Raw genomic sequence first — 24691 nt, 5'->3', positions numbered from 1 at the left:
TTCTCTATATGCCCTAATGATTACGTCCAAAATGTAATTTGACGTGTATACGGTCTTTGCAATTCTCTATACAAGCCCTAATGATTACGTCCAAAATGTAATTTGACGTGTATACGGTCTTTGCAATTCTCTATATGCCCTAATGATTACGTCCAAAATGTAATTTGACGTGTACACGGTCTTTGCAATTCTCTATATGCCCTAATGATTACGTCCAAAATGTAATTTGACGTGTATACGGTCTTTGCAATTCTCTATACAAGCCCTAATGATTACGTCCAAAATGTAATTTGATGTGTACACGGTCTTTGCAATTCTCTATATGCCCTAATGATTACGTCCAAAATGTAATTTGACGTGTATACGGTCTTTGCAATTCTCTATACAAGCCCTAATGATTACGTCCAAAATGTAATTTGACGTGTACACGGTCTTTGCAATTCTCTATACAAGCCCTAATGATTACGTCCAAAATGTAATTTGACGTGTATACGGTCTTTGCAATTCTCTATACAAGCCCTAATGATTACGTCCAAAATGTAGAACATTAAATAAGGAAAGAAACCAATTGTCAACAGAATCGAAAAAGAGGTGCTAAGTTATTACAGTAATTAACTGTGCATATACTTTCAGTTTGAAGTTTAATGTATCTTTGAGCGTGAAAGGTGTCATTGGTTAATCATGTGGCAATATTTGTGTTTCATATCTCCAAACACAGATTCGACACAGGAAAACACAAACATTTGCAAAAGATCCTGGCTAAATATAGGAAATGTAAACATTTTTGTTAAAAATCTAAGATGTTCAATACGCTATAAACAAGCATCGAATCTACAATTAAGAAAAGTGTTATATAGAAATTAAATTGAAAACCGTTTAAGAATAAAATTTACTGCTGATTTATCTCGGGAATCTCATGGGTAACGTTACACGTATTACTCTATGCAGTAAATAGTCTGTCATACGAAACAAGTCGCTTGGTGGCGCGTATCATTTATAAATAAATCGTTTAAACACACTAGGCTGTATGATACTCCTTATGATCGTTTGTTACCTTCGATAACTTTACATGTTGAGTTTGCTATATTAATCACATGTGAAAGTGTGTATTTATATTACTGTATATAATCAAATAAGTATATATATTATATATATATATATATATATATATATATATATATATATATATATATATATATATATATATATATATATATATATATATATATATATATATATATATATATATATATATATATAAACGTACTACAGTTTGTACTTAGTATAATACCCACAAGTAGTAAAGGGGGGCACCCTACGGACAATGGGAATTAGCATTAAAAACACCCCTGGGGCACTCTACGGACAATGGAAATTTAACATGGCGAAAAATCGTGGGTCACTCTACGAACAAGGGGAATTTAACATGGGAATAAATCGTGGGTCACTCTACGGACAAGGGGAATTTAACATGGGAATAAATCGTGGGTCACTCTACGGACAAGGGGAATTTAACATGGCAATAAATCGTGGGTCACTCTACGGACAAGGGGAATTTAACATGGGATTTTTTTTTAAATTTAAAAAAAATTTTTTTTAAAAAAAAGGGGTAGGCAATGGAAAGGCTATCTCTTTTCGAGAAATATGGCTGGCCCTGAAAAGGGCCTTTGGGTTTTATGTTAATGTATTCATTAACATAAATGGCACCGCATTGGTCTTCTTCTTGTCCTTAGGCTGCGTCTTACTGTTGGTCCGTACATCAGCACTCTTTTCAGGCATCCTTGTCTTTCGACGTAGATCCTACGTATCCACAGGCTGGTGTTTGTCCTGTGGACAACGGTCCACTTCGATCGGACATACATGAGCAAGTCTGTCCGAAACATCATGGAAGACACAAGGGTGGATGACTCAACTGTAGTCCACATCTTGAAGCGACGAGAACAGGTGAATCAATGCATTCAACGGCGCTTATTTATAGGCGGAGGAAGGATTGAAACGGATTGAGTTCATTTACCAATCCGAACACGCGTTACAGAATTCAGTCAGCTCGCATCCAATCCGAAGAGAGCAGTCTGTGACGTCACGTAGTCAATATAGATTCGCTAGCGCTTGTGTGCAGTCAATCTATGCGACAGTGATTCAACATGACGGAAACTCAGAAAACGATCCAGTGGGGTGCACCAGCAGGGGAGACTGCCCAAGGGAACCCGGACTTACTTTCAGAAGAGGTGAATTGGGATTTTGTGGATTTTCTCTCCTCGCAAGAATTTGTTCCGGAACCTTCGTTACTTTCTTCATTACCGCAAGTGGAGAATTTTAGACAGAGACAGAAAGAAGAATTGGAGAAATTTATACAACGACAAAAGGAAGCGGAACAGGCTTTTCTCCTACAGCAACAGCAACAAGAAGAAGAGGTAAGAAAAAAACAACAGCAACAACAGCAAGAAGAAGTAGCAGCAAAGAAACAAGAGGGTGAAAATCAAACGGTCACGGTACTGTTGGACATTTTAGCGGAGTTAAGAAGTCTGAAACAAATGTATCAGACTTCTTTATCACGACCGAAGAGAATACGACCTTCCCGAGCCAAACATGTCAACCCTGTGACTAAGCCTACCGTACCACCCTTAGTGATTTCAACCCAATCATTATCATCATCAACATTACGCAGTCCAGAAGTAGGCCTTGGCCGTGGCAAAGGCTTAAGGCAGTTAAAATTGATTGCTTAAACTCACCCCTACACCATGAAGAAAAAAGGCCCTTTTCAGGGCCACCCACATTTCTCGAAAAGAAATACAATTTCAATTTGCCAATAACTCAAAAAAAAACTCACCCATGTTACCCTTTTAGTACGTGTCTGTGTATGAGCGCGTGAGTGTAGCTTCTTATTTTAAAATCACAACTCAAAGACACTTACCTTATATCATTCATTTATTCTTTTCTCCATTTTTTACAATCCAATTCACAATTTTTAACACAACACTTTAATAAAAAGTTCATTAATTTCTTCTTTTCTCCTTTTTTAGTCTCTCTGTTTTTTGAATTTCTTCACCGTCACACTCTTTTCCTCTTTTTCCTCCTCGCTTTCTTCCCTTCTTCTTTTTTTCTCCTGTTTCTTTTTCTTCACCTGTCTTCTTTCTTCCTCAGAAGAATCCCTCTCTTCCTCAGAAGAATCCCTCTCTTCCTCTGAAGAATCCCTCTCTTCTTCTGAAGAATTCCTCTTTTCTTCTGACTCCTCTTGTTTCTTTTTTGGGCAATCTGGAGACCAATGTCCTTTTTCTTTACAATAATAACAGGTATCTTGACTTTTGTCTTTTTTATCCCCTGTTTTTTTTCTTTTTTGACGGTCTGGACACTCTGAAGACCAATGCCCTTTCTTCTGACAGATATAGCAAGTATCTTGACTTTTATCTCTAAAGGAAGGAGAGTAGTCCGTAGGCTGGTCTGAAGAGAATTTTCTAATGACCCCTCGCAAAGCTCTGACGAAACGTTCCATCTGGTTAGTCTCTTCCATCGTTGTGCTCGGCTTGAGAGTGAAATGAATAGTGAAAGGACAAGACACACACCCTTTTATATACGCCGGTCTGCTATGACTATAAAGTAGTTTATGGTGTTTGAACTTGAGTCATTTGACTTTTTGCTTTCAAGATGAAACGATCCCATTCATTCGAGAAGAAAGAAGAAGAAAGTAAGAGGCAGAAACGTGATCTATCGCCTCGTACCAGGGCTGAAATCTTGGCACAAATTCATGCCAGTGATTTTGAAGAGGACATGAGTGAACCAGAATCCGAACCCTCTAAACCAAGTTCATCACCCTTAGTTAACCCTGAAAATTACTATTCCATTCGAGAGACGGAAAAGCGCTCCTCTAGAAAATTTAGAACCACGGCTTACAAATACACGGTGAAGTTTAAAGATTTCAAGGCTGAAGTGCCGTTAGAGAAAGCAGAAGTGTTCATCACTGAGGTGTGGGATTCTTTGCTCACTGCACTCAAGCGACAATGTCAACCCAAAGAAGACGATCGCTTGAGACTTTCCATACAACACGACGGTTTGAAATCCCCTGTTTGGATCGAGTTTAGCACCCCTGCAGAATTAACTGCTTCCAAAGTCATGGACAAGATTCAACACGTACAACAATCTAATGATCAGTTTGACATCACCGATGGTAAAGCCACACTGGACATGACCCACGTCTCTCCTCCTCAAGGGACTGGACGCAAAAAGATGTTATTGGTGGACGACCTTCGCAACACCAAAACAAGTCTCGTCCGAATTAAGAACCTTCATGACCAGATGTGTTTAGCCCGTGCCATCGTGGTGGGACGAACCTATGCCAACAAGAACGACACGGTAGAATGGAAAAGAACCTGGGACACTATTCAACGTTCCGACCGAGCCAAACAACGAAACGAAGCAGAACTCCTGTTACAATAAGCCGGACTGTCCAAAGACGCACCCTGTGGCATTCCTGAGATGCAAAAATTGCAAGATACCCTAGCTCCACGCTACACCTTGAAAGTGCACCCTCAAGAAGTGCGAGGACCTCTGTTGTTTCGAGGCCAAGACTTTAAGGACGGAAAATACATTCACCTTTATCATCACGATGAACATTTCGATACCATTACCAGTATCACCGGATTCCTGAAATACAGTTATTACTGTGAGAAATGTGACCATGGTTATAACAATCGAGAGCAACACAAGCATTGTGGATCGAAATGCACAGGATGTTTGGCCTCTTCACCCTGTCTGAGCGAAGAACCAGTGCCTTGTTCAACTTGTCTGCGCACGTTTGTCAGCCCTACTTGTTACCAACAACATCTGAAAACGCAAGGTTCACAGAAGAAATGTGCTTGTCAACTGCTGAGATTGTGCTCTACGTGTGAACAAGTCATACGTACCAATAATACCAAGGCACACGTATGTTCAGGAAAGAAAAAATGTCACATTTGTCACCACATCGTGGACTTGGAACACCAATGTTACGTGCAAAAATACCAACCCCCACCAGAGAAAGAGGACGGTCACAAGAAGAAAGGCAATTTCATCTTTTTCGATTTCGAATGCATGCAAGAAACCGGCATTCACATTCCTAATTTCTGCGTGGCTCATCGAGCGTGCGAGAAGTGCATTCAAGAACCTATCTTCAGTCATTGCCCTCACTGCAGCAAGATACCCGGAGGGCGTGAAAAAATCTTTCGGGGACCAAACACGTTAGCCGATTTTGCCCAATGGGTCTTAGACCCCGTCGACAAGACGTGGAGCCAAGAGGACATCGAACGTTACGGAGATTGTCATCGTCATGCCACGGTGATGGCTCACAATTTCTCCGGATACGATGGACAGTTTCTTTTGAGGTACTATACGGAACAAGGCACCGAGTGTCCTAAAGTGACTTTGAACGGAGCCAAAATCATTTTCATGCAAGTGGGACAAGTACAGTTTAAAGATTCGATGAGCTATTTGGCCATGCCTTTGAGTCGAATGCCTAAAACGTTTGGAATGACAGAAATGGCTAAAGGGTACTTTCCACACTTTTTCAATACGGAAGCCAATCAACACGCCGTTCTACCCCATTTACCTGAGGCTCACTATTACGACCCCGACAACATGCGTACCGAACAACGAGAAGCTTTCTACGCTTGGTATCAGGCTCACGCCTCTGACCCCTTCGACTTTCAGGAAGAAATGTTAAAGTATTGTCGTTCCGACGTGGACATTTTACGGCGTTGCTGTGGAAAATTTCGAGAACTGTTCATGGAACACGGAGGGGTCGATCCTTTGAAAGAAGCTTGCACCATTGCCAAAGCGTGTTCCTTAGTGTATCGACAACGATTCATGCCTGAAAACACCGTGGCTGTCATCAGTTCTCAAACGACCCACTTTGTCAAACGTCAATACTCGGTCAAAGCCCTACGTTGGTTACATTACTTGTGCGACAAAGAAGACAAGTGGATTCAGCATGCCCGCAACGGAGGAGGCGAAAAGACCATCGGAACGTATTCGGTCGATGGTTGGGACTTAGAAAACCCCAAGATCGTGTACGAGTTTAACGGTTGCTTATTTCACGGATGTCCCGTCTGTTACCCTGACCGTGACACTAAAAATCAGTTTTTGCAACGAACCATGGAAGACTTGTACCAGGACACTTGTCAGCGACGCCTAAAGTTAGAACAGCAAGGATACCAAGTGGTGGAAATGTGGGAACACGAGTACGATCACCGTATGAAAACCGATCCCGAGTTTAAACGCCTCGTGGAAAGTTACCAGTTCATGGACCCGCTGAACCCGAGGGATAGTTTGTACGGAGGAAGGACCAATGCCACCTGTTTGCTGTACCAAGCCGACGAAGAGAAAGGAGAAGAAATCAAATACTTGGACGTGTGTTCGCTGTATCCCTACGTGTGTAAATATTGTCGCTTTCCTGTAGGGCACCCGCAATTGCTGACGGAACACATCGACCTGAAAAACATTCGACAATACGAAGGCTTGATCAAGTGTAAAGTTTTGCCTCCCACGAACCTATACCATCCCGTCTTACCTCACCATTGTCAAGGCAAACTGATGTTTCCCTTGTGCCGTACTTGTGCCGAAACGTGCAACCAAGACCAGCCTTGTCATCACAGCCAGGAAGAACGGGCCTTGACGGGAACCTGGGTCAGCGTAGAATTGTTCAAAGCTCTGGACATGGGATACCAACTGTTAGAAGTGTACGAAATTTGCCACTTTCCCAAGACACAACAGTACCGCAAGGGTGACCCCACGCAGAAAGGCATTTTCGCCGACTACGTGGATGCCTTTTTGAAACTGAAGCAAGAAGCCAGCGGCTATCCTTCCTGGTGTCACACTCCCGAAGACCAAATACAATTCAAAGAGAAATATTACGAACAAGAAGGCATCACTTTAGACCACATCGAGAAAAACGAAGGCAGGCGATCGTTTGCCAAAGTGATGTTAAATTGCTTGTGGGGTAAAATGGCACAACGACCGTGTTTACCCAAGACGGAATATTTGACAGAACCTTCCCGCTACTTCCAGATGATTCACGACAAAACCAAATACATGAAACACGTGGACGTCGTTCGAGAGAATTTGATCTTGGTCAATTACGAAGAAGATCTGGACTTTGTACAAGACGACCCTTTTGGAAATGTCATCATTGCGGCTTACGTGACAGCCCATGCTCGCTTAAAATTGTACGAAGCTTTAGAACTGTTAGAAGAACGCGTCCTGTACTTTGACACGGACAGTTGCATTTACATCCATCACCCGATTCAACATCACCCTAACATCGAAGGAGACCGTTTAGGAGCCTGGACAGACGAGCATCCCGACGACAAGATTCTAAGTTTTGTCAGTGGCGGTCCCAAAAATTACGGCTACGAATACCGTGACAAACAAGGAGAAGTGCACACGATGTGCAAAGTGAAAGGACTGACTCTGAATTATCGTACCAGTCGTGTGGTCAACTTTGGGGTATTGAAAGAAGCCTTGCAATCGGGAGAGGATGGAAACTTTAAAGTGACCACCTACCAACCGAACAAGATTGTACGTTTACCCACTCACCACATCGTCAGTCGACCCTTGGAAAAAGTCTATCAAATCGTGTACCAGAAGCGAGTGAGACTTCCCAATCATTTCACCTTACCGTACGGTCACGTCGGTATTGGTTTGTATATAAAAAGGAACCCTAGACAAGATCGATAGTTCATTGTGACTACCAAGACCGAGCAAACAAGATGAATACTTTGAAAGAGACATCGTTCCAGTTTGGGGATTGTAAAAAAGTTGTATCTTCCTCTAGTGTGACTAATATTGGATGGATAAGACCCAGGCATTGCGACGGAAAATGTCCGGAAGGAAACTGCGATTGTCCATGTGGTTACCATTGTAATTGCGTAACGGAGTTTGCAGACGAGTGCGATTGTGAGCCTTGCGATGGGACCGATGCTGTACCTTGTGACCTGAGCGATGCCGTAAAGCATCATGGGAACTTTAGTGCCCCTACCCCTATCATGGAAAGTGATGCTGTGCGTGTCAAACCTGTGGGATGCGAAAGCGATGCTGCTCGTCCTCTTGGACATTTTACTGGGTTTCGTTTTAAAGGGGAATGTCGACCTTCACGTTTACCTCCCTACGGATGTCATCCAGCCCTGAGCAAACCCCTACCCATTTCACTCAACCCTCATCGAAACGAACCTGTGAAAAACGAATATTCGTTTCCTGTGCGTTTGTCGGAATACTGCGACTTTGAAAATCGTCTTCAATCGTTCAAAGGAAAATGGCCTAAGTATCTGGGAGGACCGACCCCTGAAGAATTAGCCAGAGCCGGATTTTTCTACTTGGGCGAAGGAGATAAAGTCAAGTGCTTCAGTTGCAGTGTGTCACTTCACCACTGGGAACCGCAAGATTCGGCCTACGTAGAACATGCTCGATGGTCACCGAATTGTCATTACTTACCCTTAGTGGGACCGAGACATTGAAGTAACTTCTTACCATAATAATCTGTTCATGGATACTTTACAAGAGAACATTCGTGCTTTGCCTGTGGAGTTGAGAGAACGCATTTATCGAGAGCTGGTCAAAATACAAGTGAAACGTAAAGAACAATTGCATCCGTTACGTCACCGGTGTTTGAACCACTGGTACCTGAAGGCTATACAAGGACTGATTCAATTGAAAGTGTTCCATCGGACAGACATTGATCAACGATCCTCTAGTTTTAAAAAGGATTGGTTTGGTATGGACGATTGTAGTTACATCATTGTAAACGTACTGCATCGAATTCCAGAGGAAGAGTTAACGAATTACCAACATCTTGAACACAATGTCAACTTGGTGAAAGAGGAAACTTCTGAACGAATTGTAATGTGTAGATTAGTGACTCAACGATTTAAATTCGACACTGAAGTGAAACCATGTTTGTGCAAAGAGTACATTTCTTGTGTCAGACCAAAGAGGATTTAGTATGACCTATTCATGGATACTTTGCTAGAGAACATTCGTGCTTTGCCTGTGGAGTTGAGAGAACGCATTTACCGAGAACTGATCAAAATACAAGTGAAACGCAAACTCAAAGTGATTCATCCGTTTTTAAATTATGCTCTGTTCCAAAGTACAAGAAGACTGATTATGAGTGGATATTACATTAGGCACAAAGTTAAACGAGGCTATTGGCTACCACCCAGCGATTCCAAAAACAGTGTATATACTTATGGATACTTTACAAGAGTACATTTTGGGCTTGCCTGAGGAGTTGAGAGAAAGGATTTACCGAGAGCTAGTCAAAATACAAGTCAAACGTAAAGAACAATTGCATCCGTTACGTCACCAGATCTTTAACCACTGGTACCTGAATGGTATAAGAGGACTGATTCGTCAGAAATTTTTTCACTGGTCAGACCTTGTTGAATACTTTCAGTATATGAATGATGATGATGGGCTAGACGTTCGTAATTTTGGTTACTTGGAGATTCACTTACTGCAACGTATTGAGGAAGACGAGTTAAAGGATTACCAACATTTGTTACATGGAATCTGCTTAGAAAAAGACGAAACATCTAGACAAACTCTGACGTTTCAGTTACAGTATGTAACATTTAAATTCCCTACTGGAGAACGAACGTGTTTGGTTAGAAATTACCTTTATTGCTTCCGAAACAAAGACACTATAAAATCAAGTTGCCATGCCACGGATTATGTCACATATCATTCAACAGATTCCGTGGAAGGAACTCAATGACCATATTCAAACCGTGGATCATTACCATCAATTATTACAAGAACTTTATCCATTCAATTTGGGACGACAAGTGGTGTGTGTCTTAGTGACTTGTTTTCTGGGATTTCGTTTACCAGCCGATTCTTTGTGGACTCTTTACGATCAGTACTTACCACCTCCATGGCCTTAAATGGTCACGAAAAACTCCTTTTGCTCAAAGCCTTGCGGTTTCATCTGGATACTTCTCGACCTCAACAGGAAAAAAAGATTCGTCAACTTTTAGCTACCCAAGACGTGTATGACGATGTGTGTGTAGCTTGTGACTTACACCCTCATTGGACAGATGTTCGTGACTGGAAAAAAGGGGGTTTTGAGGCTTGGACCCAAGAAGTGGCCCAGTATGCACAAGAGTTGTTCAAGGAAAAAAGTTACTTTTCAACCTGTGTTAGTGACGGTGCCAGAAGAACCCGTCACCGAGAACAACCACTCGCTTCAGGACAGAACTGTCATGGACATTCCTGAAAGGTCATTCCGGGAGGACACTTGTGTGACAATACCTCATGTAGAGACTGTAAGAACATTACACACTGTCCCTAGGACATCTTGGTTACCCAAAACATGTTGTACAGACACTTGTTTATATTCCACTTTGATCGCTTTGCTGTGTTTTATATTCCTGTACATCACTATTTGGGTTGTATGTATTTTTGTCTTTCGTGTTCATATTTGAAACATTCAATAAACGTGTTCTGAAAAAAGTATATAAACTCTTGTCTTGTTTGTTTTTCGTGTCACAAGTGACATTTCTCACACCATGGCTACCTCTGCTGTCTCTGCTCCCTCTTCCTCTACTGTCAAAGTCATCGACGAACACTTAGATCGTGCCAGTTGGGAGGCTTTGTATCTTCGCCATCCCTTTAACATGCTCATTGCTGGACCTAGCGGTTCAGGCAAAACCGAATTCGTCAAACGTTTGATCGAACATAAACATCATTTGATCGATCGGCCCCCTCAACGGATCGTGTGGTGTTACAAAGAGTGGCAATCGGCGTACAGCCTCTTGCGAGAAAGTCAAGGCGATTCCATCGTGTTTGTGGAAGGCATTCCTAAAGAAGACGACGGCATCGTCTCTGACTCCCGTCTAACCCATTTGGTCATTTTCGACGACATGTTAGGAGAAGACGAAGAAGAAATTAAATTGTGGTTCACGCGCAAAGGGCATCACCGTAATGCCAGTGTCGTTTACATCACCCAAAATTTGTTTCAACAAAGTAAAGCCCATCGCACCATCAGTCTCAATGCGCATTACGTGGTCTTGTTTAAAAGCCCTCGAGATAAATCGCAAGTGCAAGTCTTAGCCAAACAGTTAGGAACGCCTTGGCTGACTCAGGCGTACGACGATGCCACTCAAACGCCACACGCCTATTTACTCGTCGATTTGAAACCTACGACCCCCGAGGATTTGCGATTTCGTACCCACTTGTTTCACCACTGGTGCCAAGACGGAGGGCCTGTCCTGTACACGTCTCCGTCCTCGACTTCATTTCACTCCCCATGAAAAAAATCTATAAAAACCTCAGACCCTTTTTCGTCTGTCTCACACAGTGTGAACATGACGTCCCTTCAGTCGCATCTTCCCGTCAAATTGATTCGTGCCTTGTATGGCATCAGTCGAGAAAAAGATCCACAAACACGAGCCCGTGTCTTAGAAGCTAGTCTCAAAGAAGTCTTACGATGGTTCACGGTGACGGCACGTCAATTACTCCAAGGAATCATTCAGATTCCTCATCAAACCCAACGCTTTTTCGATCGAAACAAAGTCGCTTTGGTCCAACTGGCCGATCCCCGCATCGACACTCAAACCAAAAAACAAATCATTTTGAAACCTGGAGGGAGCGGTACTCTAGGAGGGGTCATCATTCGCTCACTCTTAAGATGGGATCCTAATGCCCCCAAAGTTATCCCCAAGACAAAAGTTCAACGAAGCCCCAAGAAGAAAAAGAAAAAGACCAGGTCCCCAAGAAGAATAACTTCTCCAGTGGCGGGACCCTCCTCTTACCAGACACCACCCCGGAAAAAGAAAAGAAGCCCCAAGAAAAAGAAACAGAGAAAAAGTCCCCAGAAAAAGAAAAGTCCACAGAAGAAGAAAACTAGTCGCAAGAGAGGCACTTCGGCCAGGACGCAACCTTACACTCGCAAGCCACGACCTGCCACAGCGTCTCCGGCAGCCTCACGTTTGTCCACTTCTCCGTTGATGTCACCAGGAACTGAAGAGTACTTGGAGACGTTGATCACACCAAGAACTTCTCCGTTGATGACCCCCAAAAGAACTTCCCCAGTGGCAGGACCTTCCAATTTAGCGGCAGTGGCTGCTGCTCACAAAGTACCTTCTCCCAAAATCAAAGTCCATGAAAGATCGGGCATGTTACAAAGTTTACTGGATTTGTCCAAGCAAGAACTGGCTCGATTTAGTCCGTTACGTACCCCTGTACGACGTGTCATGCCTGTCCTCAAACTGATAAAACGTAAAGACAATCAGTGGCGACGCGTTCCAGTATAAAAAAGGCCTGTGACCGAGTAGGGTATCAGTGTTTTTAGGTGCTCCTAAAGACTCAAAGATGTCACCCTCCAGAAAACCCCAAGGAAAGAAAAGGAAAGGACTACCACCACGTTTAGCCAAACATGGGGACCTGTTATCTGTCCTGTCCAAAGCTTCTCCACCCCTACGAAAAAAACTCATTCAAACGGCTTCCAAAGAGGTCATCGATACCGTGTGCGAATGTTGTTTGAACGTTCTGAAAGGCACGATCCCTTTGTCCAAACACCAGAAACAATGCTTAGGCAAACATCGTCACGTTCTTCGGAAAATGGTTCAAAAGAAAATTCCCATTCGTCAAAAAAAGAAGATGTTGGTCCAACGTGGAGGCATTTTACCTCTCTTGTTAGGCCCCATACTGAAAGGAGTCTTGGGAACCATGTTGGGAGGACTGATAGGAGCAAGATAAAAAGGCCTTCGGAAGTCCCAAGATCTCAGAATCGACCGCTGACAACCCCATGGAAGGACGAAAACTAGCTTTAGTGCCTTACAAACGATGGATGGAATACCATCGGTGGCAAGAACAACGCACCCCGCATTTACCTCCCAATCCCAATTTGAGCGAGATGTCCCAGTTACAACACGAATTGCAGTCCTCGCTGGATCGCCAAGATTTGTCCGAAACAGAAAAATCGCAAAAGTACGGTCAACTCTTGCAAAGACTGCAACTCTTTCACCAGAAAGCTTTAGACGAAACAGCTCTACCCACTTTGAAAGATTTTAAGACCTTGATGAAAAGTCCAGCACCATCACCAGTACCAGTACCAGTACCAGTACCACCAGTACCAGTGACCAAGACAGAAAAAGGAAAAGAAGAAGAAGAAGAAGGGTTTCAAACTCCACCAGAAAAAGTACGCAAGTTAACAACACCACCTACCTCCAGAATTGGATGGATTAAAAAGATGATGGCCACCCCTTCTTCCTCACAAGAGAAAAAGAAGGTGAAGACAGAAGTGAAGACAGAAGTGAAACAAGAACCGATATCCCCCGCTCAGACATCCTCCTCCTCTTCGACACCTATTGCTGGCCGCACACGCAAAGCCTTGCAATCCAAGAAAATACCCCAAGAGAAAAAGAGTAGCCTCTTCCAAGAGTGGGTGCCTTATTAAGACACCAATCAACACAAAAAATGGAAAAAGTCTTAGCTAGCATTTACTACGATCCCTCCCATCCTGCAGGTTACGCAGGAGTTCAAAAATTGTATCGTGCTGCCAAAACGCGACTGAAAAGTCTCCGTTTACCTCAAGTACAACGATGGTTACAAGAACAAGCTACCTACACTTTGCACAAACCCATTCGACGCAAGTTTGCCAGAAGTCGCACCCGAGTGGAAGGCATCGATCATCAATGGCAAGCCGATTTAGCCGATGTCTCTCATTTGGCCAGCTACAATCGTGGTTACAAATATTTGTTTTGTGTCATCGACGTCTTTTCCAAATTTGCCTGGGTCGTGCCCTTGACTTCCAAATCGAGCAGCGAGTTAGTGCGAGCCCTGCAACGGGTGTTGAAACAAAGCGGTCGTCGCCCTCTTCGATGGCAAACGGACAAAGGCACCGAATTTCTGAACCAAGCTTTCCAAAAAGAATTAAAGAAACGTGACATTCATTTTTTTACCACCGAGAATCCCGAAACCAAAGCCACCATCGTGGAACGTTTTCAACGCACTTTGAAAGAACGCATGTGGAAATATTTTACGCATCACCACACTCTGAAGTACATCGACATCTTACCGCACCTGGTGCAAGCGTACAACCAATCTTACCATCGAAGCATCGGACGTGCCCCGCAAGACGTGACTCCCGACAACGAAGTGCTGGTGTTTGAGCGTCTGTTTGGTACGTCCCCGACGAGGGCTGTCCCCAAGAAAAGTGGAGAGTTGACCGTAGGAGATTGGGTGCGCATTGGCAAAACCAAACGCACTTTCGACAAAGGTTACTTACCTAACTGGACGACCGAATTGTTTCGCGTCACTGGACCAGTGCATGGCCGTCATCCTGCCGTCTATAAATTGGAAGACATGAACGGAGAAGTACTCAAAGGAACGTTTTATTTGCCCGAGTTACAACGTGTCACCAAAAAAGAAGACGACGTGTACGACATCGAAAGCATTCTCGAACGCAGAACCCGTAAAGTGGGCAAACGACGTGTCAAAGAAGTCAAAGTACGTTGGAAAGGATATCCACCCAGTTTCGATTCTTGGATCGACGCTTCGCAAGTCATCGACTATAAAAAGAAGAAGTGACCATCATGCCCTTTCACACAGCAGACGCAGCTACGTCGACCACTCCTCCTTCACCTAGTTCTTCTGTGCAAGATTTACAAAAACAACCCTTGTGGGTGTGGTGTGGAGAACGTGTGCCTAAAACGCAAATCGTCTTTTTCTGCCAAATCTTCGTGGTGTATTGTGTCATCGGGGCAGCCATCGCCAATTTGAGTTTGCAACAAGGAGACAAACAATTGTGGACCATTTTATTGAGCAGTTGCATCGGTTACCTGCTTCCCAATCCCTCCCTGAAATTCTCCTCGAACGGGAACGTTGTGTCCAGTGCCAGTGTCAGTGCCAGTCACCACTCCAACAACCACAACCAGAACCCCATTTTGGGCGGAGACACGCCTCTGACATCCAGTAATATCCCCTCGGACAGCCACAGAACTCTGGAATTATGAGTCACCAAAACCAATTTTACTTAACCTTACCCAGTGACAGTTCCATGGAGGTGTTTCCCAACAACACGTTGTGCTGTTACACGGCCAAATTACCTCAAGCCATCCAGTTAGATCACGAAGCCCATTGGGAAGTGGCTTTAGTAGAAATGATTCACCCGACCCAAGTCCACAATATCACTGCCCAGCAAAATTGGTTTAAGGTGGAAGTTCATGACAAACAATTGCAAGAGGAGTTGGATAAGATTGGCACATCTACCAATAAAACCTATGATGACAAAACTAAAACGACCACCTACAACTTGTTCATTCTCCCAGGCTATTATTTCAGTGGTCATCATTTGGTCAGCGCCATAGCCTCCAGGTTTAATGGCGTGTTCCATAAAGCTTTGAGTAATGTCCAAAAAAGTGTCACCCTGGAATACCACAAAATAGCTCGTCGCTTTCTGATGAAATTTTCTGAGGGGTCCAAAAAATTCATGTCTTTCTTATTTTGTCCTGAATTGTTTGACATATTGGGCGGTGACACGGAGATGAGAATGGTCATGATGAAGAAAAACGAATTGCCAGTCATTTCCGACAACGATATTTTTGCGAGGTATTTTCGTTTCCCGGTAGAACTGAACCAAGGACTGAATTTGATCTTTGTGTATTCCGATGTGGTGGAATACAACGTGGTGGGACACACCTCCGTACCGTTACTGCGTGTCATTCCTTTCAAAGTGGACTCTGCCACAATCGCTGACGAGGAAGGTGGAAACACTTACCACGTCCACCGCGAATTTGTCCATCCTCACTATTTGCCGGTCAGCAAGTCGTATTTAGACACGGTCAACATTACTATAAAAGGAGATTTGGGACAAAATATTCCATTCACCAAAGGAAAAGTCACGGTGAAACTCCATTTTCGAAAACGGTTCTTTCACGATTCGTAAGTAAGTAAGTCATGTATCCAGTGTACCGAGGGGTTGCTCGACAGCGAGGACACGGTTTAGGAGACATGTTAAAATCGGCCTTTCGTTCGGTCGCTCCAGTCTTGAAACCGATGGTGACACGAGGATTGCACGCCTTGAAAGATGCGGCACTGACACAAGGCAAAGAATTTCTCCAAAATGTCATCATCGACAAACAAAACCCTAAAGAAGCCTTCATGAGGGCAGGCAAAAATGTCTTGCTGCAAACGGGTAAAGACATTTTAGGCCGACGAGACACACCTATAAATGCCCTGCACGCTACCGAATCAGGCATTCAGCAAGGACAAGGCAGAAAGAGACGACGCAGAAAACACCCTTTCACCAGACTTCAAGCGAGAAAGGCCAAGAAAAGAAGAACCGTTCGAGACTTAGACGTTTTCGATTATTGAGGAAGAACAAAAAAATGATGCACCGAGAGTCTTGTGCTTGTTCCAAGACGGAACTGGATATGTTTGCCATGCCCCCCACCATGATGACGATGCAAGAATCCCAGTGGGTGGAATTTCACCCGGTCTCCTCATTGACCGATTCCGCTCCCATCGAGTTTGAAATCAAAGGACAGCCCGAAGATTACATCGATCTGAATAGCAGTTACCTGTATTTGAAAGTCAAAGTGATCAAAACTGACAACACCAATCCTGGAGCCAATGATAGGGTAGCGCCCGTCAACAATTTCATGCATTCCTTGTTCAGCGAAGTGGACTTGTACTTGAATAACAAACTGGTCAGTAGCAGCATGGATACTTACCCGTATCGCGCCTACTTGGAAAATCTCTTGACGTACGGAAAAGAAGCCAAGAACACTCATCTGGATGCTTGCGTGGTATGGAAACCTGACACGGCAGGTGAGAACACGTTTAGCGATACAGCCCTGACAGCAGATGACAATCTTCACAATGTGGGGTTTAACACACGTAGAACTAAAATTCTGCAAGGGCGAAGTTTAGAACTGATGGATCGTTTGCATTTGGACATGTGGTTACAAGAAAAGTATTTGCTGAACGGTGTGGATATCCGCCTGAGACTGAATCGTAGCAGTGCCGCTTTCCATTTGATGACCCATGCCAATGAATACAAAACTGTTATCCAAGAAGCCAAGCTCTACGTGCGTCGCGTAGAAGTGTTACCTAAAGTGGGAAACGATATCAGTCAAACGTTAAGCAGAACAACTGCCAAGTATCCCATACGACGCGTAGAAGTGAAAACGTTCACCATTCCTGCTGGACAGCGATCCATGATCGAAGATCATCTGTTCCAAGGACAGTTACCCAAGCGTTTGATTGTTGGTATCGTCAAGAATACAGCCTTCAACGGAGTCCACAACGAAAATCCTTTTGAGTTTAAGCATTACAATGTGTCCAAGATCGAAGTCAGTCGCGATGGCAAGACCTTGTGTACCCGACCTTTCGAGCCTAACTTTGCCCAGAAGAATTACTTGAGATCGTACTTGTCCCTGTACGAAGCCACCGGTCAGTTAGGAACCAACACCAGTCACGGCATTACGTACGACGATTATGACGGAGGCTATGCTTTGTGGGCTTTCGATTTCACTCCAGACCAAGGCAGCGACGAGGGACATTTCCACCCTATAAAATCTGGCCAGATTCGAGTGGAAATTCAGTTTGCGAGTGCACTGGAAGCAGGGAACACAGTGAACGTCATCCTGTATGCAGAATTTGATAATACGATAGAAATCAACAGTTTAAGAGAAGTCATCCTAGATTACTAGAAGCCATGGAAGACTGTTATCCCTCTTTACCTAGTGGAGAAACTTTGGACATGAAATGTGAGGAGACTGTGGAAGAAGAAGTGATCATGATGAAGTCGAGATGGCCAGAACAAGAAGCCCATTTAGTCTCCTGTTTTGCCAAACACTTGGTCGACAAAATGACGGAATTAATCAAGAAAAATTGCTATGGATGTCAAAACGATCATCCCAGTCAAATTCAACACGATAAATGCCTGATGTTGAGTCAAGAAGAAAAACTGGACGAGTATCTGGACGAAGCTTGGAGTCTCATCTCGAACAAAGACGTGTTGCACCAGTGGTATAAAGACTTGCGTGAACATTCTTGTCCACCATTAACCACTCAAGAGATCCATCGTATCGAAGCTCTCCTGAATCAGAGTGAGGAAACAGAACGAATAACCGTTTATTCGTCAGACATTTTCAAGCAAAAAGTCAGGATCGAATTGACGACTTATTATTACCTGTGAAGAAGAAGAAAACAACACAAAACAATGGATACCTGGGAACTTTATTACCTTTTGAACCACAGTTCGTATACGTCTTCTTGGAATCCTGTCGTCTGTGCTAAAGATGAACTCCCTCATCGCAAACCTAAAGACCATCAAGCTTACGTGATCAACACGGACGACAGTCATCTCCCAGGAACCCACTGGGTAGCCGTTTACTTTCCTCAAGAAGGATGTGTGGAATATTTCGATTCGTACGGATTGCCCCCTTTGGAAGACGATATCATCGACTTTATGAGAAGAAATGCTCAAACCACCCGATTCAATAACGTGAAATTACAAGGCACAGATTCCTTGGTGTGTGGACAATACTGTGTGTATTTTCTGCATCATCGCAGCCTGGGCTATTCCTTAGAACATTTAGTGACTCATTTTGATCCTCGTTCTTCTGCTAGAAACGATGTGAAAGTAGATCGATGGTTTTGTGACCATTATGCTTATCTTTTGTCTCAAGCTAGGAAACGTAGTGTCCATCAATGGCCTAATGATTTCCAACAGTGGAAATCACAATTTCATTCACAACGTTGTCAGCCTTGTTTAAAGTAGATTGTGCATTGAGAAAAAATGTTTGTGATTTGAAAAAAATTGTTTGATGTTAAAGTGTTGGATTATTGTTAAAAATGTTGTTGTTTAGTGTTAAGTGATTTTTGAATAAAAAATGTTGTGTTTAGAAAAAAATGCCTTTGTCTTTTGTTTAGCTATAAGAATGTTGGATTGATGCTCTTTCATTTCTTACTATCCCTCTCATGAACGTTGCGGCTCGAAAACCGTGTGGGGATGTTTTCCTTCACGTCCGCGCTTTAACTTTAAGAACCGGGTTGTTCCCAGTCTAGCCATCCATTGTCGACTCATCCTCCTAAGAAGATGTGCTCCAAACTAGCTAAGCTCAACGAAGCCTACGTGAATCTGCATAGGGTCAGACACAGTCTGATACCGAAACCAGAAGAAATAGAGAATGTGAGAATGTTAAAAATCACTGAAGACCTGATAGAAGAGCTCTTCAGAGAAGAAATGAACAGGGAGAAAGAAGAATGGACAGAGAAGTACAGACTTCAGAGACAGCAGCAACAGCAGCAACAACAGCAGCAGCAGCAACCTGAAGCTGACAGAGGCTTTGTCGATTGTCGTATCGACACCAAAGAATTCTTCTTCTCTTTCCGAAGAAGCAGACCTATCGCCAGAAAGTCTATCCTCAGAGGACATCGCATTCTTAGAAACTGAAAAAGAATGCCATAGCAAAACAAAAAACAGCCCTTTTCAGGGCTAACCAATACTCTAGAAAAGAAATAACCATCAATTTGCCAATGTGTGTAGGTAGAGTAGTGTGAAAATAAACACTAACTCTTTTTCAAAAAAATGTGAGGGTATGTGTTTGTGTGTTTGTGTGATTGTGTTTGTAAGTGAAAAAATAGGTTGGTGTGGATAGTAGATTAAAATGATGTTAGTTTTTTTGGCTGTTAGAGGTATATATTTTGGGGTTAGATTGGATTGCTTTGCGTATGTGGATAGTCTATTGAAGTGATTTATAAAAATTTTAGAATAGTGATGGGTAGCATAAAAAAGTGAGTGAGTGTTTCTTTTAGGTCCGCGCGTTGTTGTTGTTGTTTAGTTCATGATCTAGGTAAGATGAATTTTATGTTATTAGGGGGATGTTTTCCTTCACGTCCGCGCTTTCAGTATAAATTGAAACTCGTTCGGCAGTCCAGCTACCCTTGTTGATTGATCAACACCAAAAATGAACACGAGACTGGAGAAACTGTTGGAACTTCATGTGCATCTGGAATATGCCAGGCGCATATTAAATGAACTGGCCGCTGAAGCCATTGTCGAGGAGGGAAGGATAAGAGAGGAGGAAAGAAGAAAAAAAGAAGAGGAGGAGAGAAGATATAAAGAAGAGGAGGAGGAAAAGGAGAGAAGAAAAAATTTCAGAATCCCAGAGAGTGAAAATTGGGATTCTGAAGCGACATATCCTGCCTCTGCTCTCTCCCCCCAAAAGGTAAAAAGTAACTGGGGGATAAGATGTGTATGTGGCGCCAGGCCTGGAAGGTGCCACCATTAACCAGGTGTCCATGAAGTTCCAAACAAAACAGCCCTTTTCAGGGCTACCCAATACTCTAGAAAAGAAATAACTATTAATTTGCCAATGTGTGTAGGTAGAGTAGTGTGAATATAAACACTAACTCTTTATTAATAGTGGAAGTGTGTGAGTGTGTGTTTGTGTGTTTGTGTTTGTAAATGGTGAAGTAAGTTTGTGTGAATAGTAGATTATGGGTTTCTTAGCGTATGTGAAGAGTATAGTTAGGGTTATATTATATGAAAAAAGTAGGGGGATGTTTTCCTTCACGTCCGCGCGTTGTTGGGTCATGATCTAGGTAAGATCCATTTTATGTTTTAGGGGGATGTTTTCCTTCACGTTCGCGCTTTTCGTATAAGAACCCACAGTATTCGTCGTTCAAACCATTCTGCAAAGAATAAAAAGAAGATGGCGTCAAACCAAATGGACAAAATACAAACCTTGCAAGACGTTTTAGACAACTTAGGAATAATGGAACAGATGCTAATAAGACTCGTTGAAGACCATTATTCCTATAGTCCCCATCGTGTAAAGATGGAAATTAACAATTTAAGAAAAGCAAAGGACAAGATTAGTGGTGTGATGAAGGAAATAAAGGAGGAGAAGGAGGATGAAGAGGAAAAGATAAGAATAAGAACATGGAACGAAAAAATTGAAAAAGAAGAGGAAAATGAAAAGAAGAAGAAAGAAGAAGAGGAAGAGAAAAAGAAAGAAGAGGAGGAGAAGAAAAAAAAGAAAGAGAAGAAGAGTGTAGGAGATAAGATAAGAACTTGGTGGAGGAAAAGAAGAAATTAGAAGAAGAAAACCCAAAGGCCCTTTTCAGGGCCAGCCATATTTCTCGAAAAGAGATAGCCTTTCCATTGCCTACCCCATTTTTTAAAAAAAAATTTTTTTTAAATTTAAAAAAAAATCCTATGTTAAATTCCCCTTGTCCGTAGAGTGACCCACGATTTATTGCCATGTTAAATTCCCCTTGTCCGTAGAGTGACCCACGATTTATTCCCATGTTAAATTCCCCTTGTCCGTAGAGTGACCCACGATTTATTCCCATGTTAAATTCCCCTTGTCCGTAGAGTGACCCACGATTTTTCGCCATGTTAAATTTCCATTGTCCGTAGAGTGCCCCAGGGGTGTTTTTAATGCTAATTCCCATTGTCCGTAGGGTGCCCCCCTTTACTACTCCCACAGATTGGAACTATTTTGGTTTTCCACTTAGGACCGCCTTTCGAAATTCTTAGTTGCACCAAATCAAACTTATAAATTCCAGTCTACTTGAATCCTATGCATACAGCATAGCAACGACTATTTGGAAAGCATAAGAGGACAAGCAGTAAATAGAACCCATATTAGTGGCTCTTTATCGGAGTAGAGAAATAATCATTGGATAAAGCGTATGAATACATCTCGACTTAACAGCCTTTACGCATCCCTATGCCATAGCAAACTCGTTCTTTCCGTCCATTGGGAGCAAAGCATTTATGTAGTTTTGTGTACATCCAATAAAAAATTTAACTATTCCGGAACTTTAAATTTCATTTTTACAAGAAATCTAGTAATTTTATTAATCTGCATTTAAATGGGTTTTTTCGCTTGTGTTTCTACTGAATATATTCATAATACTATGTTTAAGCCAGAATTTAAATCACGTGATTATCCTGACTCTGTATTCTCTTAGTACGGAAATAGAACCAATATTTTTTTCATTTTGTATAGTGCCCATCATTTTAAAGATATATTTACGACAAGTAAATCATTTTAAATGGTGTGTATCATCTCTGAGAGAGCAGGAAAATACTTTTGCATAGTGTCCACCATGTTAAAGATATACTGACAACAGGAAAATCTTTCACAGGTTTACCTGAGCAGGGTATATCCGGATGCTGGTGTTTTCACCTTTAAGACCGAGATTTACATAACAAGCTGGGGTAAAATGAACGAGAATAGCGAGCTCATTCTAACTCAGTACTCCAATAGGACCGAGGCGATGATGGATCGAGTGAAAAATATGCTGATTCCACAGAGAATTGAGCCAGGAGCTGTATCAACCCACACGGCTAGAACGAGTTCTGGCTACAAAGGGTGAGTAATTTGTAAAATGTGGTAATTCCACACAGAACATAGACACATTCTGTTTCAACACCTGGCTTTAACCTAGCTAAGACTACATAAGGTGATTATTTTATCAATGTTGCTGAATCCAGAGAAAATATAACTATACTCCGTATCAAACTTGTCGTTCCAGACCCCGATCTGGCAACATAAGCTAAGTCCTTTAAAATTATACTGATTCTAGAGACAATACAATTAAGCCACGTATCAACTCACGTGACAAAACTAAACCTAGGTACAGAAGGAGAGTTCTTTTTACAAATTGCTTTTAAGAAAGATAAGAGAGCAAGGATCGTTATCGACACATGGAGCCAAACCGATATCTAACTGTGGAGGCTGAGTACTTTCTAGAATATACCGAAATGGAGCGAACAGAGCCGGGATTTGTATCCTCTCATACAGCCAAACCGTGTCCTGGCTACAGAGGACGAGTAATTTTGATAAACCTGTTCATTCTACATAGAAAAAGAGTAAGGAAAAGCATCAATCCATGGATCCGAGCTGATTCTGAAAGGCGGATCCTTTGTAAAGTCTGTTGAATCAGGAGAGTATATAGCCAGTGTCAGCATCAATCTCGTGGAGCCAAACAGTGCATGGATACATAGGATGTGAGGCAGCTGTTAGTACCATTTTTGTAAGTCTTTGGTTTGACTCGGTCGGGGGTCGAACCCACGACCTCCCACATTCGAGGCGGACGCTCTAACCACTAGGCCACCGGAACGGTCCAGGATACATAGGATGTATACTTAGTAATATCGACTGATTCTATAAAGAACAAAGTCAGAATCTGCATCAACTCTAGGAACAAAACCGGGTTCTGGCTACAGAGGTGAGTACTTGGTAAAATCGTGATTCCACAGAGAATAGTCCACATTCTATATCAACTCACTTGACTATAAAGTGTAAGTTCTTTGTAAAATCTGCCGATTCTTGGGAGAGTAGAGCAAGAATGTGTAGCAAAACGTGGAACCAAAACTCCTGCATGGCTACAGAGGGATAAATAATTTGTACAATATGTTGATTCCTTAGAGAACAAAACCCATGGAGCAAAAGAAAGATCTGGCTGCAGAAGGCATCTTTCATACTAACCCAGAGAGTTGTTTTCTACAAGAACTGTTCAAGCCGTATTCTGTCACCTCCAAAAATTTTCATGGTTTTATAATATGCAAATTTAACTATTTCTCAATTTTTCTTTCTTTATCACTGCAAAAATGGGTACAAAAGTAGAAGAACAATCAACATAAGAAAATTGTGCAAAGGAAGGCCATTCTAGTTACCACCAGCATTACGTGCCATTTAATTGTTGTTCCCCAGTTGTATCCCATAATATTTCGTTATTTATACATTATTTGCGGAAAATATGTAAATACCATTCTGAATATACAACATAATATATATTTTTTAAAAATAATCTCAGGAAAATTCAAGGGATTTGGGGAAATATCAAGAACTTTTTCAACAAATTTAACAAGGCTTTCAGCAATTAAACCAACTTTTCAAAAATCAAGATTTCAAGGCAGTCCCTCAAATTCAAGGATTTTTCAAGGTTGTGCGTACTATGAAAGGTCTTACATAGAATCTACCGACTCCAGATAGAACAGTACGGTCTCTATATCAACTCATGAGGCCAAACCATGATCTGGTTGCTGAAGGCGCGTCCTTTGTAAAACCTGCTAATCCCAACAACAATACAATTAGGTTCCATTTCATGGTGAATCTTCTGTAAAACCTGCCAAGTACAAAGAGAATACAACCGGGATCTATATCATTTTATGATGAGGGCCAAAACTTTGTAAAATCTGCTATTTCCCAAGAGAACTGAAAAATTATCTGTATCAACTCAGTATACAGTCGAGCCGAGATACGACTGCAGAGGGTGACTACTTTGCAGAATATGCCAATTCTAGAGAACGTACATCCATGATATGTATCAATTAAAACCGCAGTATGGCTACAGAGAGTTAGTACGTTTCAAAAAGCTCCGGATTAGAATATGGATAGGGGATGTAAAATCTTCTGGTTCCATAGAGAAATAAAGCCACATTCTATATCGACCGATGGTGCCAAACCGATTTCTGACTTCAGACGGTCAGTAATTCGTCATCTGTTGATTCCAAAGAAAATATAGACAGGGTATGTGACAATTCATGAGGCAAAAAATAAAAAGATCTGACTACACAGGGCAAATCCCTTGTAAAATCGTCAGATTCCTTGGAGAATAAAGCCGGAATTTATGTCGACCCTTGGAGCCAAACTGAGTTCTGGCTTTAGAGGTTGAGTACTTTGTAAAATCTACT

At 42.3% G+C, this 24691-nt stretch overlaps 1 protein-coding gene across 1 annotated transcript in view; it reads left to right on the top strand.

Moving 5' to 3' along the window:
- Positions 1 to 24691, top strand: part of LOC149777782 (uncharacterized) — a 63490-nt gene that overhangs the window by 28503 nt on the left and 10296 nt on the right. The window contains exon 3 of the mRNA XM_089938821.1: positions 22138 to 22364. Coding sequence (XP_089794947.1) covers positions 22138 to 22364 — 227 coding nt within the window. The remainder of the gene's footprint in view (positions 1 to 22137; positions 22365 to 24691) is intronic.

The sequence above is a fragment of the Sinohyriopsis cumingii genome, chromosome 17 (genome assembly GCF_028554795.1).
Source record: "Sinohyriopsis cumingii isolate HCF-2022 chromosome 17, ASM2855479v2, whole genome shotgun sequence".
Lineage (NCBI taxonomy): Eukaryota > Metazoa > Mollusca > Bivalvia > Unionida > Unionidae > Sinohyriopsis > Sinohyriopsis cumingii.
This window is presented reverse-complemented; position numbering and strand designations above follow the sequence as displayed.